The sequence below is a fragment of the Fringilla coelebs genome, assembly GCF_963513975.1.
Source record: "Fringilla coelebs genome assembly, chromosome: 7".
Classification (NCBI taxonomy): Eukaryota; Metazoa; Chordata; class Aves; order Passeriformes; family Fringillidae; genus Fringilla; species Fringilla coelebs.
In genome coordinates this window covers 24,426,724-24,445,687 of record NC_140035.1, presented here as the reverse complement: position 1 = coordinate 24,445,687, position 18,964 = coordinate 24,426,724, and the positions used below count along the sequence as shown (strand labels likewise).

Here is an 18,964-nt window from a genome sequence, read left to right as displayed (position 1 = left end):
AAAACAGTCAAATGTTGCAAGCAGGGTTCAGAGTGCTCCCTTGCAGGTCCTTCTAAAGGATAAGCATTTCCGTGGCAAAATCTCCCTCTCTGTTTTTAAAAAACATATATATAATAAAGGCCCAGATGTAATTGTTGATGATAAAGACAGATGTAAAATCTCACTGTTCTAACTTGCTTACACCCAAATAAAAAATCCCTGGTGCTTACAAGTATGTGGCACAGTTAAGGCAGCTGTTGCAAAACAACTGGGAGGAGTGCTTAGTTACGGACTTCCATGTCAGCTCATCTTGTGCATTAGGATGCTTTCTGTTAAAGTGCATTACTCTGCAGTATAAAAACTGAAATAGGGGTGGCATTGCTTTTTTCATGCTTGGGCTGAGCCACACCATCCATGGAGAATTTTTGGGAATAATTATAGCATGTCTGTTAGCCAGTTAGCAAGCTCTCCAAAGTTATCAAAGTTTCATTCCAAAGGCTAGAGGCTGGCAACTGTTTTCATGAGATTGGTGCAAGCCTCTTCAGTCAGTTCAGCACTGGCATTTTGAGTTTCTTCACTGATATATGCAGAAATGTTTTCTGTCCTCACTCCTCAGAGTGCTGTTAGCACTGACAGGTTACACTGCAATTGCTGCTATATGATGAGAAGTTGCACTCTGGTTATTCAGAGCCTCAGGTCTAGTTGTGGGTTAATGGACAGAACATATCTGGAACTTGTTTGCATTTGTAACTTCGCAATGATAATTGCAAAATGGTGTGTTTGTGCTGGGGTGCACAGCCAAGATTTCCTAACAGCTTTGCTGAGATAAGAGGGGTGCTCCATGTCCCAGCTTGTACTGGATTGCCTGCTGCAGTGACCTCCAGCTTCAGAAAATTGTTTAGCCACTCTGGGGAACAAGTGCTTAAACTTCAGATTCTGCAAGTTTTCAGCCATGTATTTGAGAGCTGAGGCCAAGGAATTTAAAATGGGACAAGGAGAAGAGGAAATCTCAGTGCTCTGTTACAGGGGTCTGGGTGTTGGCCACCCTTGCTGACATTTGTCTTGTCTCCAAACTGCTGGACCCAAATTACCCAGCATGCCATCTCTTCTCCAGTCAATTTAAATACAGACATGTATGAATTGGTGTACCTAAACTTAGTTTCAACTGCTTCATACAAGATCTTTACAGAAGTTTATGCTTACTTTAGCAATTCCAAAGCAATACACTTGCTTCCTAGGGAGCCTTTCTTCTGCTTTGACAAGGGAGGAAGCATTAAGCAGTGTGTACTGACAAGAGTAAACAGTGTCCCAGTCTTGAGCTGGTTTTAGTATGCTACAAGATAAAGGCCTACTGTGGTGAAGCACCACAGATGACTACTTACCCTGGAATTGTTCTCTGTTCCCCTGCAGGTCAGCCAGCATCACGAACCTGTCTCTGGATCGCTCAGGGTCCCCCATGGTGCCTGCCTACGAGACCTCAGTCAGCCCCCAGGCCACTCGCACTCATATGAAGGCAGAGACCAGCGAGGATGAGCGCAAAATCCTTCTGGTACCTTTCATGCTTCTCTTTGCCTTGCTCTGTGGAGACATTGAAGTTTGCCTTCCTTGTGCCATGCAGCAGGAGTATTTTGCTGCCTTTTAAGGCTCTTCTCTAACCATTCTTACCTGGACCTCTCCTCCAGGGGGAACAGAGATGGAGAATATTGATGCCGCTTTGGACATTACTGTTTTCCTGAAAAAAATCATAGTTTCATGGGGGTTTTGCACTCAAATGTTTACAACTTTGGTCTTGCTAAGTGTGGAGTTGGTGTATGGTGGCTCTTTGAGTTAAACCTGTCGTGGTTGCAGCTGTAATGCAGTGACCTGTTTTTGTATTTCAAGATGAGATTTTCTCTTTCAGAGGCCACGTAATCAGGAGCTTTAAATGGCTGCTTTGAAATAGTTACACCATGATTAAAAAATTGAAGCCCTTATAGCTTACTGGGCAAAAACATAACTTGGCCCCTCTTTCTTTGCAGAATAAGGAAAAGATTTTGTAGAAGGTTGTAATGATGTACTTTTTAAAAGAAAAGTCAATGCGCAACAGTGTTCTGCATAATCCTATTATCCCTTCCCCCCAGAGGCAATGTTGTAGGTTGCAGTTACTGTATAATTGTCTAAACAGTAAAAAACTGTTTTGTTCCTTTAAGGGAAAGAAAGGGAAGTGTTTCCAAGAAATAAGGCAAAGAAGTTGCAGAGAAGGCAAGGCAGTGTTTTTCACACATTGAAAGATTCAAGATTGTGTCCCATTGCCACTTTAAAATCAGGCTCATTCTGCCTGCTGTCAGCAGTATGCATTTAAGTGTGCCTGAGGGTGTAGAAACACTAATTCCTGTTTAGTTGCAAAACTCCTTTCTGAGGGAGAAACATATTTAAGGCACATCTTTATACCACCCTGCTTCACAGTTGTATGTTAATGCAGGAAAAATGAAATTCAGACCTCTGTGAATGCAACTTGAAACAAGATGTTTAAGTCTCAGTGCTCTTTGGCTTCCCATTGTTTGATTTTTTTTTTTTTTTTTTTTTTTTTTTTTTTGTCTGTTTTCTTTTTTGAGGAATAAGAGGACTGGTACTGTTTTGTCATGTAAGAGCAGAAGACAGTGTCAATTAATGAAGGATTTTCTATACAAAAATACTGTTTGTTTAATACCCTTGCTGTGTGGAGTTGACTCTATGTCAGGAGTTAATTTAAAGCCTAACCTAGTCCATTCAGAAGATTAATGAACTTTGTTCATGAAATAAAGGTAGAGGAGGTTGTATGTACACCGGGATAAGCAGACGCTTCAGTGAACTAGAGGTCAAAATCCTTGAGTTGGAAGGACTTGCTTTGTTCTGCCAATATCTTCAGTTTACTGTAATCACCAGTTCAAGACAGCTGAACTGTGGAGACTCCAGTTGCATCAAATTGTGCGATCCGGTCGTGTTCTGGTACTGATCCATTTGACTCCATACCTGGTGTGGAAGGGGAGCTGCTGGCATTGGTTTTAGGGGAATACTGAGAACAACCACTGCTAGAGCTGAAAGCAGAAAGCCAGTTCAGCAATGAAGTGGAGCATAACTCCTGGGCCTCAGGGCACCCTTTGGAAAATGCAATAATGTGACAGTTAATTGGAGAGCTGAAACCAGTTAAAATTTAATTAAAGTTCTGTTACACAAAAATAGAATAAATTAGGCATTTGGGAAAGTGAGCTGCAGCATCTCTTCTCCACACCTTGGCGTGGTGTGCTGCTTGGTCAAAATAGTTCCAGATCCCAGTTTCCACCCGCAATAATGGCTTGTGCTGTATTAATTGAGGGTACATATGGAAAGACAAAAGTGGCTAGGGGCAGAGAAACAGCTCAGTTTGGATGGAGCGCAGCCTACAGAAGAGCTGGCGCACATGTTTAGCAGGCTCCAAACTAAGTTCTAGGTATAGACTGAAATGTTCCATGTGGTAAGGGGAAGAGACTCACAGATTCAAAAATGGTTAATTGAGTTGGGAGGAATACGCATTTTTTTCTTAGTGGCCAAAGCTAACAATGCCTAAAAGAGCTTCATAAGCTAACAGTGCCAAAAAAAGCTTCATAAAAGCTGGACAATACAAAACTGGATCCTCAATAAGAGATAGTATCCTAGCACTGAACATTACTGTGTTAAGTACTTGCTTTATATCTGGTCTTGATATTGGACTAATATGTTCACAATGCCTGAGTTGAGCATAGATAATATAGAAAAGCCTTCTTGCCGATGATGATGTCCTCTGCATTTGCTTACACCTCCTGAGTTTAAGAGTGGGTGCAAGGGGGCAGTAGTGAGTACATAAGAATTTTGCAGGCAGTACAAAAGGTTGCCTCATCAAAACCCCTGTATCTCTCACTTTGGTTTTTTTATTGTTCTCAACTGGATATGAATGGAAGGAAACAAGGAGCTGATTTTATATCTGTTTGCACCTTTGCATAGGTTATGCTGAATGGCTTAGATTCTGTCCCTATTTATGGAGGGCTTCTGATCCAGAAGCTGATCTGAAGGCCTGAATTGATGCCCTTGGAACCACTGCTGAGATTAGACTGGTAATTAATTTGCCTATCTCCCTGTTCAGGACTCAGTCCAGCTGAAAGATCTGTGGAAGAAAATCTGCCATCATAACAGTGGGATGGAATTTCAAGACCATCGCTACTGGCTGCGGACACATCCCAACTGCATTGTGGGAAAAGAGCTGGTCAACTGGCTCATGAGAAATGGGCACATAACCACGAGGTAACCCTCATGTGTTAGGACAACAGGTGTCCTCTGTCTGTATGAGAGGAGGTTGTGAGTTTGAGCTGAGGTACCTTGGACTGCAGAGAGAGGCCCCTTTGCAGGGAGATGAGAGAGAAAATTCAAATCTCCCCTTTACTGCCTGCCCCAGAGCAGGTTCCATTCTGACTCCATGGGCCCCCAAACAACAGGGCATGGGAGGCTGTCTGGTTTGGAAACCAGTATGGGAAGTAGCTGTGGACAAGTATCACTCACGTGGAGAACAGCGTGTGTAATAGAGAAACTGTCCAAAAGTGTTCACTGCTACTCCAAAGAGCAAGTCTCCCTCTGGGATCAGAGATCACTAATAGTGTTTGATAGCTAAATTTTCAGTGGAGCTGGCAGACTCTTAACCATGTAGGTGAATATAAACAATCTTGTATATTTAATTATATGATAATGGGATAAAATTGAGATGGTTCTCAAGTGCAGAGCTACAGTCCTCCCACAGAGATGATCAGTATACATAACTCAACAATATTGGAGGAGCACAAGCAACATGTCTTAATCATATGTTGGACACCTCAGCTGAGTTCAGAGTACTGGCAACCTCTTTTTTAGCTCCATGCATGAATTAGTGCCCTGTGCTGCCTCACCACAGTATTGTAAATAGTGTCTATGTAAGCATGGGAATGGAATACCAACAGGTCAAATAGTGCATAGCAAATGACTCTTCCCTTTTGTAGTGTGCTTGTATCATAAACCATATGTGTTTAGAGCAAAATATAGAAAACCATCTCTATTATACTTTCAGGGTCCAGGCCATTGCAATAGGACAGGCACTGGTTGATGGACGTTGGCTGGAGTGTGTCAGTCATCATGATCAGCTCTTCAGAGATGAATATGCTCTCTACAGACCGTTGCAGGTAAAAGGAGTGGAAAAGCTGAAAGATACCATTTTTCTTGGATTTGGCTGTTGACTAGAATATTTTCTAATCCTGTTCTCATCAGCTGTAGTATGTTTTCCAAATCAGGTCTCCTGTACAGAGAGTAGGGGGCCAGGCCTTTTTCCTTATTGGGTTGAAGCCTGAGGAAATTTCATTTACCCAGAAAGCTTTGAGGCTGTCCCCTGTGGAGAATGTTACATGTGGTGCTGCCTAAAATGAGGGAAAGGGTCTTCAGAGCCAGGCCTCTCGTGGTGGACATCTTCCACAGAGACCTCAAGTCGTCACAGTCTGTGCCTGTGGCAGCTATGTTGTCATGTGCAGAATCTAGAATCTCTGTACACTTACTGATGATGGAGACACAATGATGATCTTCTGTTTCAAAATTCCTTTTAAAAAAATCCAAATGGATATTTTAGATCTATTGTATTGGCAACATTCTTCTGATCTCCAGTAATGGAGTAATAAGGAATTCAGTACCTTAGCCACATGATCCAAGTTTGGGATGAGGTCTTTTTCATGCCTCCCAAACAGGATTAGTTACCTGAGGGGAGTCAGGAACTAGTGACCAGAAATTCTGTCCTACTGTACTTCACTGGAATCAAACTTACTGAGGGGTAAGAGCAGTCACTGGCCTGAGAGATTGTATTGGGTTTTTTAGCTTGAACAAGATAGCTCTGTAGCCTTTCTTAATTGAAAACATTCTGTTTCAATTAAGAGCCTTTCATTTCTTCAGCTTCTTACAATGATGAATGGCTTAGCTGTCCCATGGGCTTCAGACAGAAAGCTTGCAGCCAATAGCATTTGTCTTCCTCATGCATTTCAGTCATATGGACACAGTCACATGGCTTCCCTTGAGATTGCTCTGGGGTTCGTCTGATACCTCAGCTAGTCAGCTGTCTCAGTGTCCTGGTAAAAACTTGCTCTTAACTAGCAAGTCCTTATGCATCCCTATTTGTAAGGTGCTTATGTTATATGTTTAAAGTAAATTCTTGTTCTCATCAGCTGGAAGCACTGTCTGATCTCAATTCTTCTGGACAAGAGTCTGGAGAAATGGTTTTGTTGACTCAGTTGCTTGCTGCACTTACTGCAGCCAAAGGCACACTAATGATAACTTTGTTTTGAGGCACCTGGAGGCATGAGGAAGGCTGATGAAAATTACCTAGGTAGTCTCCAGGTTCTCTGGCAATCTGGCCAGTCTTTGCTTTGACACAGTAGGCCCAGGTAGAGTCCATCTTGGATTGAAACTCTAGGGGCTACATTAAAGAATTTCTCCAGTAACTTAGAATTAAGCTCCACCAAAAGCTGTGCATGTTGGTTTCTGGGTGAAGGATAAGGCCGTCACCCACTTTGGCTGGAGACAGCAAACTTTCAAAGCTGCTTAACTGGATGTGATGATGCAAAATGTGCAGTATGATAAACTTGTCCTTTAGTGCCACTTAGTCACAATTTGTTTAGAAGCAGAGCGTAGGCAGAGACTGTTTCTTGTCCCAAAGAGTTCCTACTTCATACCAGAGAGGGTATCTCTATGACTGACTTGGCTCAGCCCACTGAGAGTATCCTCTGATTTTAAAATGCCTGACCTGCATTTGTGGTAGGCTGCTTAATATTTCAGCAGAGCTGCACTTCAATAACTTTTTTCCCCTTTCTTGTCTTCTAGAGCACAGAGTTCTCAGAAACCCCATCTCCAGACAGTGACTCTGTGAACTCTGTAGAGGGCCACTCCGAGCCATCCTGGTTCAAAGACATCAAGTTTGATGACAGTGACACAGAGCAGATTGCTGATGAAGGGGAAGACAACTCAGCTAGTAAGTTTCACCTGAGCCCTGTTCTCACTATGCCTTGTCCCCTGTTGTCCCCAGTCCTTCAGGACTTAGTAGTTTAACCATGTCTTGCTTTATCTGTGTGTGTTGCTGTGTGTGTGCTTGGGGCCGTAAGGATCTAGGAGAGCTATAGTCTGTCTAGTCTTCCACTTTCTCACAATGGTTACAATATTTTGAATTTAGTGAAACTGGTAAAACTTCATACTTCTAATAAAGGAGAAGCATGTAAATGGCTGCCTTCTGTTTCTCAGGCAGACTTCTGCTTGATTTGGGCCCTGTAGTAGTGCACTAAAGAATGTCCAGTATGTCAGCATGCCCACATGAAGACAAGATTAGAGCTATGAAAATACTGTACTCCTGTATTATTGCACACTGGTCTTTATGTATTAAAGACAATTTTTCTCCTCTCTGGTACCCTCATAATACCCATTTGAACCCTTCTCCTCCCTGTATCTTCCCCCTCACCCAACACTAAAAGATTCCGCCAGCCCTAGCAAGCGCACTTCAGTCAGCAGCTTCCAGTCCACAATGGACAGTGATTCGGCCGCCTCCATCAGCCTGAACGTGGAGCTGGACAACGTGAACTTCCATATCAAGAAGCACTCCAAGTACCCACATGTGCCCCCTCACCCTGCCGACCAAAAAGGTACGAGGTAGTCACCAGCTGGAGTTGCACATGATGGAGAGCTGGCCCTAATATTACTGACTTATTTGGACACTGCTTACGTGGCGGTCTTACAGAGGGGAAAATATGATATTTAACTGGCACTTGCTTGCAGTTTTGATGTGCTCACCTCTGAGGAGGCTCAATAGACCTGTTGAAATGCCTTCTCTGCAGAGTGTGTAACTTCCCCTGTGACTTTCTCTTTGCCGTTGGAGCAAAATCTCTTGCCCATGCATAATAGACAGATCCACCTATGTGTTCTGGCTAACTGGGGTGGAAAAATAATCCATACATAAACCAGTTTGATACGTGACTCTACACTTGGAGATGGAACTTAAAAAACAGCAAGCAAGAAATAAAACCCCAGAGAACAAAAGAACAAGATTAACTTGGAAGAGTTCTGTGCTGATGTAAAATTGTACCTTAATAAGCTTACATTTTCCAGAAGAATCTTGCTGATAAACAAGAAGGCCTAACTTAATCCATATACATAGTATTTCTTCAAAAGAGATCATCCACTTAAGTAGGAAGAAATCAAATACTTGGTGTTGAAGGCTGCTTTTGAAAGGATTTTCCCCTAAAGAAGCACTAAATTGAAAGACTCTATAAGCAGCATCTTTACAGAAGAAATAATGTGCCTGCATGTTGACAACTGCATTCTCTAAATGATTCAAGGCCTGTCTGAAACTGGGGCTTGCCACTGGCTTGGGTCTAGTATATTTTAGTTGCTTTACATGTTGGGTAGTAGTGGCTGTCTTTGCTCTGCTTCCTTATATATGGTTACATCAGCTTTGTAGACTTGTTTCTTTGGCAGCTTCTAAGTAGTTTCTTAATTATTGTTTCACCCCCTCTTTCAGTGTTTCTGACTTTAAAAGATGATCCAATGTTAAATAATTTGCACTCCTAATTATTTCATTCTTCTATAAAATCTAGCAGATCTCGTGTTGCTATGAATCAGAACGGAACAGCAGCCTTAAGCTTGCATCAATTGCTTATTCTGAAACTGAAATGGTCTCTGAAGACAGTGAGGGAGGAGAAGCAGTCATAGCTGACTTTCCAGGTGTGCTAGACATGTGGGGCAGAATGAGACAAATTAGAGGGAACATTTATTGATGCCTACTATAGTCACCTTTCGTTATTTGCTAGAAATATGTCTAGAAGGAAGGAATTCAAATTGCTTGTTTTCTGTCAAAGAGAGAAGCAGAATAGTTTCAAAAGTTTGAGTTGATGTCAGATGATCCAAAATTGGGAGTGGCTTGTCAGTACTACTGACACCAGCTCATTATTGTTTTTTTTCAATTTGTTTCCAGCTGATGCCCTAATCAAATGAAAAGCTAATGCATTTACGGGGAAGGAAAGCTGAGGAGAGGGAGATATACCAAAGAATTCCTTTTAGGAAGGAGGGATGCTAGATTAAGTGAACTTGAAACAGGCCCAGATGTGCTGCAGTATCCAGTGAATTTGCAGCTGTAGCAGGTTGCTTTACCAGTGTGTGATGACAGTAAAGCAGGCAATAGTCAGTTTGGCTCTGCCAAATGTTAAGGGACTCGTAGGGTGTTTGTCTGGTTTCAGACATATTTCACTCTTTATACAAGGAGCAGTACATTAGGAAGGGAAAATGTAAGAGAGCCTCTTGCTCTTGGAAATTGTTGACCAAATCAAGGCTGCTCAGAGCCAGAATTCTTGTGAGTTCTTGTGAGAAAGCTCTTGTGAGAAAGTTTTTAATAGTGGAGAATTCAGAGAAGATCAGCGGAAAAGGCAAGTCGTGAGGGGACTGAAAAGAGACAGACTTCTGCCTTTGAATTGTGTATGCTGGCAGCGCTCAGATGTCTTTGGTGAATCTCTGCTGGTGTTTGGTATATGTTCCTGAAACTTGTGGTCTCTTAACCAGGTCATTCTGTAGGAGTGTAATTGGCAGTAGAAAACTGGTAGCAATTTCTTCCAAGAGAATGGATTTCCCTTGAGGGGATAGAATCAGTAATAGGCCCAGAACTGGGATAGGGTGGAATTGTCATGGAAGTGCACTGTGGATAGGTAGGTGTCCTGCAGCTGTTTGAAAAATCTGCATCTGCAAATACAGAGAAGTTAGTGAACCTTTTTTTTTGTTTATTTGTGAATTTTATAATTCCTGGCATGAGAATCTCTAGAGAAAAGACCTAACCAGGGAGCAACAAATTAAAATGAGTGACAATATTTTGAATAGCAAGAAACACTTAATGGTGTTACTTTGTGGGTAGCGAGGAGGGACAAAACCCACAGTGAATGTTGAAGTGCTTAGGGTAGTGAAATACATGACTTCTGAAACTTTGTTCTGTAAATATTAAAGTCAGAGACTTACTATAGAAAGTTAATATGAAGATTTTCACCTTGTTTTTCTGATTATCCTGGCTATATTCAAGAAAAGATGCTGTCTAAGATGCTAGAATATCACAGTGATTAGACAGCCAAAACTGGATAGTTAAGCCTTTGTGTAAAATGGGTGGTTATTTTAAGGACAGAGTTCTATAGTTAATCAGTGACATGACGTGTTTGCCACTGTCAGCATCAGTAAATTCCCTATGACTGTTATGGACACACTTACTTAGCTTGATTGTGTTGGCGTTCTCTCTTGTCCTTAGACTGGGTGACAGTGGCTTGACTTCCTTTGAAATGATGAAGTGAAAATGAAGATCCCACCTTCCTTTTGAAGCTGTAATTTAGTTTCCTTAGGACTGTGTAAATTCTAGTAATTGCATTGTGGGGAGGACTGACAATAGAAAACATCAAGTGCTGGAAGTTCAGGTCAGCTTTGATCTAAGCAATTTGTGGGTTTCTCAAATGATTAAGGAATGTGCAATGTCCCAGAGTCACAGAGGTCAGCTGCTTTGAAGCAAGGGCCATGAGGTATCCATCAGCTGTGATTTAGCACAGAGTGGTTTATATATACTCTAATGGCAGAACTTCTTGTGGTGTTACAGGCTGACTAAGGTCTGGTGTGTTTCCATGAAATTTGGGTGACTCCAAGTTAGCTGAGAATAGTGACTCACTTGCAGTATCATCTGCCAAAAGACATAGTATTTATCAGAAGGGGAAACAAAGTAAGACTATTTTCTGCATTTAAATTAGGAGAAGAGATTACGTGATAAATTTTATATATGGGGTTTAGTTGCTGTTTTTGAAGAGATACAGTTAGCAATATGCGAAATTCTATTTTATAAACATCTTTCCAGACAGATATCTGTGATCATGGTACCAGGTATTTTTGGTATTTTTGATGCTTGAAAGTAGTTAGGAGGGGGAAAGAGAAGATGATTTGAGTAACCATATGCAATTCCTTTTTAGTATTGCATGCCAAGCCTCAGTGTGCTGTTGTCAGGAGCCGTTTTACTTCTTCTTTTGAGAAGGTGCTTGGGTTTTCAGGTTATAAAATAAGCTACAGGAGCATTTCCCCGTCCCCCTTCCTCATTTTGTGGAGCATGATGCATGTAGGAATGACGTGAGGTAAGAAATGTGCATTTTAGCCACTCTAAACCATCTCAGACTCACACTTATGAGTGAGTTTTCTGTCCGGGCTAATAAGGGGTATGGTATCTTACCTTGTCAGGAACTTTCCCTGGGAACCAATCAGATGTGAAGTTATGGGAGCTGAAGTTGTATTGAAAAGATTAGAGTGGTTTGGGTTATAAGGGACCTTAAAGATCACCTAGATCATTACAAATCTAGAAGTGGCTTGGAGGTGCTACATGTTTATTTGTCCAGAGCATAACTAAGGTTAGGTTTCAGCTGGGGATAACTTGTGCTTTGGCTTGCCAGTCACCTAATTTAAGTGTGTTTACAGTAAGAACTGATGCCCTGAGGCTGTTGCAAGAGGGAGAGGGATGGAGGTACTAGTATACATGCTTTTGTGTAGGTAGAGCAGGACATGACTTTCTCTAGATAGTCAGTGAGTGAATGAATGCTGAGGGTGGGCTAGCTTTTATAAAGCAGTAGCTTATTGTAATGCTGAACTCTAAAACTAAGCAAGAGAAGAAAAGAATCTCAAATAACCAGGAATTTACAAAGGAGGTTTGTAATTTCTCTTTGGTACACTTATCCTCTATTGAGTATCTGTTTGTAAACAAGCTCAGATTTTTAAAATGGTGTCATGAAAGGGGTTTCCTGAGTGTTGCTGCTCAGAGCCTTGTGATTGTTTATGTCCTGTCAGCTTTCTGTTGCGTTCTGTGGGTGTCTGAAAGCAGCCTGGCTTTGTGTTCTGTTTGTGAAGGGTCTGGAGCATTGTGAGGAAAGATGATAAAGGATTGGCTTTGGGCTTCAGGTAGTGGTGCTGTATAAGAAGTTGGGCTACTGCTCTTGTTTTCTCATTGTAGAATCCCTTTTTGTGTAAGTGAGGAGCCAACTAAAGGCACAAGAAGTAATGGGTTCTGGAAAAAACAAGCTTTTTGTACCCAGTCAGCATGAAAGATTAAGATCTTGCAAGCTAAATGAGTGTAGTAGGTGGACCTTCATCCTATTTCACAGATATCACATGTTCTGAGTTGGAAGGGACCTATCAAATCCCTATTTTTAGGTGAATGGTGCATACAGGGATTGAATCCACAACCTTGCCATTATTAGCAGCCGGCTCTGACTATATTTCCAATGTGTAAAGTGATCTGTCTGCATTGTTTCTGGGAGTCCATCTCTGTCAGCATGGATTCCTCAAAACACTTTAAACTGCTCTGGACTTGAGACTTTCAGCTCTTGAAAGGCAGGCTGTCTTCTTGTTTTTGCACTGTATATGATAAACCTTATGGCTGATCTCTCCCTCAGTCTGAGATGGTTCAATGGAGTGGGTGACCAAAATGGTTTCTGAAGCTCCATCTTTAGACCTGAGTGAGGAGGCTGTTCCCATTGTGTCTGATCACATCTTAACACATTTGTATTCAGGTCTAGAAAAGGGTGGTCCATGTCAGTTGGAAAATACACTCTTATTTCATTCTTGGCTCATGTCTACTTTGTTTGTTTTGTTTCTTCACATTAATAAGCACTGTTTTCTTGTCATTGTAGAATTTTTGATAGAACAAGAATGAGAGGATATTCTTGTCTTAACCACTCACCAAGCTGTTGCTAAATTGGTGACTAAACACTTGGATGAGTAACGCTGCTTCTTCTGGTGTGGGCGTGTACATTGTAATTATATGGCCACACCAGTGTAACCTGTCTTTTTTTTTTTTTTTTTGTCTCCACTTATATCCCTCTTCTCTCTTCTTTCAGAGTACTTGAATCCTGAGAACGGAGGGCAGCAGATGTTCTCTATAAGCGACGCTTTTATTAAAGGTAAGGAAAGGCTTCAATTGCTGCTGTTGTGTGTTTTTTAATATAATGATGGAAATTCCTTAATGCCCCTTTAATAGAGCACTGACTCTTTCAAAATATTTACTCGACAGTAAATCTGAACTTATTTATGGCAAAGCTGATGTATAAACTATACTTTTTGAATGCACTTTCAAGCTTAAATTTCTTTCACTTCTCAGATTCCTGCATTCAGAAAGACTCAAAGAAAAGTTTTTACTTTTTTTAAAATATGAGTCTAAGTGAGAAGTCTGTTCACAGTTTCTACACCAACAAATGACTGTTACTGATTTTTAACTTCCTGTGCAAGCAAATGAAGATGTGATACAATTAATTGCACTGCTTCTACAGAGTAGCTTAAAGCTTCTTCTCTTAAATCTTTCTGGGTTTCTTGTCATCACCACCATCATCACTGCTTCTGAAATGAAAGGCCATGCACTCATGAGTTTTCAAACCCACATGCTTTCCGGTATCACGGTCAGATGCACTTGTGGGCTTTTTTTTTCTTCCCAGTTAATGCTATTGATTTTGGTGCACTAATAAGAGAGGAAATAAGGAAGAAACCCCAGTGTCTGTTTAGCCTGAAAAATAAAGTCTTGGATTAAACTGATGTTTAGTTTTTAACTGAGCTTTTGCAGAAGGATGGGGGAAATAAATGTAGCTTCTGTTAATCTTCTATACAGCTACTTTCGTATGTGGAGCATCTGGGAGAAGTTAATTTTTGTTTTTTAGGAATCTTTTTCTTCAGTAGTCCTCCTTGGATTACTTTGTCTAAGGATTTCGCTTAACACTGAGGAGTTTTAAGCTTGATCTCTGAAGGCTTACATACTTGCTTGATGAACATTTATACACTACTAGTATCAATGACTTATAATATAGTCAGCCATTATGTCAATGTGGAAGTTTATAATTTGCCTCTATAATATCATAATAATCGTGCAGGAAATAACTAGTAACTCTTTCAAAGCACAGACTGTGCTGAGGTAACCTCTAATTTTGGTAGTGCAAAACAGAGAACAGTTCTAAAGTGTTACGACACAATATAGTAATTGAAAGTGTCAGTCCCCCTCATACTGAGGACCATGACATCTACCTTAAACTCAGTACTTACTCAGTACTTACTAGGACTTACGTCTTAGTAAATTCTTTCCTTTCGAAGCAGCCTTTCAGAAAGACACAAGCATTCAACTGTGACTTTACATTAACAACGTTCGTTTGTCTCTTGCAGAGTCGTTATTCAACAGGAGGGTGGAGGAGAAGTCCAAAGAGCTCTTATTCACACCCCTAGGCTGGCACCACAGCAATCTGGATCTGCTGAGAGAAGAGAATGGGGAGAAACAAGCCATGGAAAGGCTGCTGTAAGAAACATGTAGAAAAAGGAATTTGCATATCTTGAGTAACAATTTCTGAAGCCCCTCTATTCCACCAACTTTCAGTGGGACTTGAACTGCAGTAGGCATTACAAGGAAATCATTTGCATTAAGAATGCAGCATTTTTGCATATATTTTGGGGTTTTTTTTAATCTTCTGATGTTTATATGTAGAGTACAGGACCAAAGCTGACTGTAGAACGTTCTAGGCAACTGTTCCTTCAGAGGACTTCTGCATTGTAAATGTTAAGAAATTTCCCTCAGCTAATCACTGCACTGTATTTTTATACTTTTTTAATGAGAAATCTATGTATTTTGCCTTTTTTATAGGTCTGCTAATCACAACCACATGATGGCACTGCTTCAGCAGCTTCTATACAATGAATCCCTGTCACTGTCCTGGAGGGATATTATTGTACCCGTGGTCTGCCAGGTAGTTCAAACGGTACGGCCAGATGTCAAGAAGAGAGATGATGACATGGATATCCGCCAGTTTGTCCACATCAAAAAAGTAAGTTTCAAGCAGTGGATGTAGGAAAACAAAAGAGTGCAACTGTTGGCAGTACACCTTGTTTGAAGAGAATAGTCCCCTTTCCACTGCCCCCAGCACATTCAGGACTGTAATTGGATCGCTTGGCCTTTGAAGGAGGTGGGGTTCTGGAAAAAGTTGCACAGAGGGAACTTGGCATACTGTGAAAAGTGCTTTAATGTGCTGGGGCTGACCTCTTCTTTCAGGCTGTGGCCTGCAGAAGGTAGCAAAGAGTAACACCTCTGCAGTTACTTGGTTCATTTTTTGGTTTCTGCTTGTTTTGCTCTTGAATTGGAGATATACCAAATGCTAGATAAGTAGCTTGCAGGACATGGTGCAGCAATCTGTTGCCCTGCACCTATCCATTATGGAGTATTCAACTCCTCCCATGCTGAGTACGATGACTTTCTTCAAGAGCAAAACTTAATTGTTATGGAATGGTGTATCCAGTTCTGCCAGATGGCCCAGTGTTGACACTGTTGAACTGTAAGTCTGGAGTTCTGGCATGCAAACTTCCTTCTGAGAGTCTGATGTGAAAATAGCATCCAAGGAGTTAGTGTGACTGAGGACTGAAGATTTGGGCTTAGTTTTCTATGGCCAAATTCATCTCAGCAATACTCTTGTTTGAAAGCCATATGAGATTTGAGGAGAGCCTTATGATTTGGTGGCAGTTCTGTGGCATCTCTTCAGGTAGCACCACTTGTTCCTGCTTCTCCTGAAACTCCAGATCAAAGAGAAGTTGTTGAGAGGTGAAAGCACTTCATAGCTGTCTGCTATTTTCACATGCTGGTAATATGAATGTCCTCTGAAGCATGTTATTCAGAAACCTGTTTCATGCTGCTTATTATGCCTGAGATTGCCTGTTACTGCAGGCACACCAGTCACCTGTTTGATGTGTTCAATTGGTAGGTAGAGGGTTTTTTGATTTTCTTTCTTTATTTTATATTTTTCCTCCCTTTGCTTGCCATTTTTTTGTTGTTAATATAAATGGCATGTGCAAAGCTATATGCTTTTCATGGCCCGTGCAAATTAGGTTCCCTTGTCATGTGCTGAAGTATACTTATTAACAAATAAGCATCTCTTGGGGGAGGGGTGTAGAAATCCTAGAACTCAGTACTAGTTGTCATATTATCCTAAGTTTGTCAGGTTTTAAAGGGAAAGACTTATGTGTCCAGCATGACTGTATCTGATCTTTCATCTGATAATTGAGGGTGTAGCTGAAGTTTGTGCATCACCTACAATAGGTATTCTCTATATTAGCTTTACTGCACTAGAAGATGTGGGAGTGTATGACAGTTCTAAAAATGTTCTTTGCTTTGTTAGATCCCTGGTGGAAAGAAATTTGACTCCATGGTGGTGAATGGATTTGTTTGCACTAAGAATGTTGCACACAAAAAGGTAATGCAGCTTGATTAATCTTACCATAATGCATGGTGTGGAAACAAGGGTACTCTGACTTGCTTTTTGTGTCAGGAAGCTTCTCTCACCACCTTGGAGATTTGTGAGCTTTCTCTGCTTTGAGCCCCCCAAAAGAATGGCTTTTAAAGTATTTCTTTTCCAAGCTGTTTTGTTTTCTGGCCCAGAGATTCTGGGGGAGAAACTCTCCTCATACATGTATAAAAAAATCTTTCCATTCCTACCACAGCATGAGGCATCTAATAATTATCCCAGCTTTTAGGCAGAAAAAGGCATTTGTAGTTCTGACTTAAAATAGTATAGTAAAATGGGTCTTTAAGGCAGGAGGGCAAGATAGAGGTGAACTGCATGAATCAAGTGTATCAAGACTTTGGGGCTCTTAGCACAGACTGGAAATCCTCTCTAGCATTGCCTGCTTATGGACAGTACCTGTGAAATTCCAATTGGGTGTAACAACTTCAGAAGAGGGAAGAATGTGTAGTTGGGTCTGCAGGGGGGAATAGCTGAGGCACTTTAAAGGGAGGTGGGGGTAGCAGGGGTCAGTCATGGGAAGTCTCTGTCTTATTCTTGTGTACTTCTTTCCTTCTGGGTATTTGCATTATTGTTTTACCTATTTCTGTGTCTTTTTTAGATGAACTCTTGCTTAAAAAATCCCAGAATTCTTCTGCTAAAATGCTCAATTGAGTACCTCTATCGAGAAGAAACAAAGTTTACCTGCATAGAGCCTATAGTACTTCAGGTGAGTGTATGCTTTTGTTCTTGGTCAAAATAACCCCAACAAAACCATGACCAGTGCAGATTTTTTCAGTGTGTAAGATGAAGTTGAATGAGTGAGATTGCATAGAAAAGAAAGAACTTTCTCCTTCTAGTAAGCTAGCTAAGGGGGCTGCTGCAGTAAATACAGTACAAACTTGTAGCCTTGCCCTGAGGGTTTTTGTCCTCAAGTTACATGTCCTGAGAACACGTGAGCTTTTGATTCTCACAATGCAGCATTTTAGAAAACTTTTCTTTTTATTGAGACCTTCTGAACTGTACGTTGCTTACACAGTATTAGAGCTAGATAAGGTTTAGGTGTGTGAAGAAATATTTGACAAGTTAATGTAGGTTAGGATTAGGTCACACCCATCTTATTTTTTTGTCAGGCATGATTGAAAAAATGGAACAACCACCAACCTAACAGAGCGATGAACTAGAAAATGTCACTTTGGAACAGGTGCCCTGCTCCTGTGAGTAGGGATGTGCCTTAAATACAAAAACACTGAAGTACACAGACCTTTTCTTTATGAAATGCTTATAAAATACTACTGATAAACTAGTGTTCTGTGAGAGTAGGAAAATGTTCACAATGGACTACTGATGGTGTTTTCTGGATAGCTGTTCTCCTGGTTTTATAGGAAAGGACAGTATGTAAATGAAGTGAAAAGAGATATTAAACATTTAAGTGGGTTTATTTTCCAAATGAGTTTGCAGAAGTTCAGTGCTATACTTTGTTCCTCCTTGCAGGAAAGGGAGTTCTTGAAGAACTACGTACAGCGGATAGTTGATGTCCAGCCCAATTTGGTCCTTGTTGAGAAGACTGTGTCCAGAATTGCCCAGGACATGCTCTTAGAGCATGGTATCACTCTGGTCATCAATGTCAAGCCGGTAAGCATTTCTGATCAGAGTTAGACTTGGCCTTGTGGTAGATTTCTAATGACTCCTTGTAGTAAACTCCCTGGAGAAAGCCAAAAGTTTTATTTTCTTCTCTTTCTTCCAAGAAGGTAAGACAGGTGAATCTGGAGAGTTACTTTTTCCTCAGTTCTTCACAGCTATTGTGCTGTGTCCTTGTTTGATGGGTCCTTTTACCCTGGTTTAGTTCTAGTTGACTTTGATACCCATTTACAGCAAGTCATGTGTGGGTCTTTAGCTATTGCCATAGAGCCTCTGTCCCTGTGAGGCAGGGTACAGTCAGCCAAACAGAGTAGCTGTGGGAGTTGGCTGAGCTCCTGGCAGAGCCAGCATTATGCTGACTGGACTGCACCTCCTGGAGGTTATCTGGATCTAGTCAAGTGAGAAGTTCTAGGGAGGGTACAATCTCACTGGAATTATTTGCCCAACTGTGTTTCTAAGATTCTTGTATATTGTGGATGTGGGTTTGTGGGACTGGGTTTAATTGAGAGTTTGCATCTCAGTGAGAGGTTTTATAGATTGCACTGGTGTTTTTGATTTGTTAAGAGCAAGATAAGGATGCCAGTGTCCTCTTTGCATTGTAGATTCTTACAGCTCTTTCCAATTTTACAGCAAGTGTTAGACCGGGTAAGTCGAATGACCCAGGGGGACTTAGTGATGTCAATGGATCAACTGTTGACCAAACCACAGCTGGGGACCTGTCATAAATTTTATATGCAAGTTTTTCAGTTGCCCAATGGTGAGTAAAACTTGATGTACCTTAGCCTATGTGTGTGAAAAGATTAATGCTTTTCCCCTTTTAAAATAGTTGTGAACTGTTGGCTTCCTTGTGTGATCATGTATCATCCTACTCATTTTATTTCTGTTATTTCCTGGAACTACAGTGAACTGCCTGTGTAGAGAAAAGTATGATCTTACTAAGAGAAGACACTCTATAGATTTTAATTAGACTGATTTCTTTCTTCCAAACTGTTTTTTCTCTTCCTACATGCTGTAGTTTGTCTAGT

General features: G+C 41.0%; 1 protein-coding gene across 4 annotated transcripts in view; it reads left to right on the top strand.

The window, feature by feature from the left end:
* Nucleotides 1–18,964, top strand: part of PIKFYVE (phosphoinositide kinase, FYVE-type zinc finger containing) — a 63,102-nt gene that overhangs the window by 17,623 nt on the left and 26,515 nt on the right. For 3 of the 4 annotated variants that reach the window (XM_084209435.1, XM_084209434.1, XM_084209437.1), the window contains 12 exons: nt 1,390–1,528; nt 4,097–4,254; nt 5,048–5,159; nt 6,838–6,985; nt 7,479–7,646; nt 12,897–12,959; nt 14,203–14,332; nt 14,675–14,855; nt 16,197–16,271; nt 16,921–17,028; nt 17,793–17,933; nt 18,570–18,696. In XM_084209435.1, coding sequence (XP_084065561.1) covers nt 1,390–1,528; nt 4,097–4,254; nt 5,048–5,159; nt 6,838–6,985; nt 7,479–7,646; nt 12,897–12,959; nt 14,203–14,332; nt 14,675–14,855; nt 16,197–16,271; nt 16,921–17,028; nt 17,793–17,933; nt 18,570–18,696 — 1,550 coding nt within the window. The remainder of the gene's footprint in view (nt 1–1,389; nt 1,529–4,096; nt 4,255–5,047; nt 5,160–6,837; nt 6,986–7,478; nt 7,647–12,896; nt 12,960–14,202; nt 14,333–14,674; nt 14,856–16,196; nt 16,272–16,920; nt 17,029–17,792; nt 17,934–18,569; nt 18,697–18,964) is intronic. The other variant, XM_084209436.1, reaches the window with a different exon arrangement.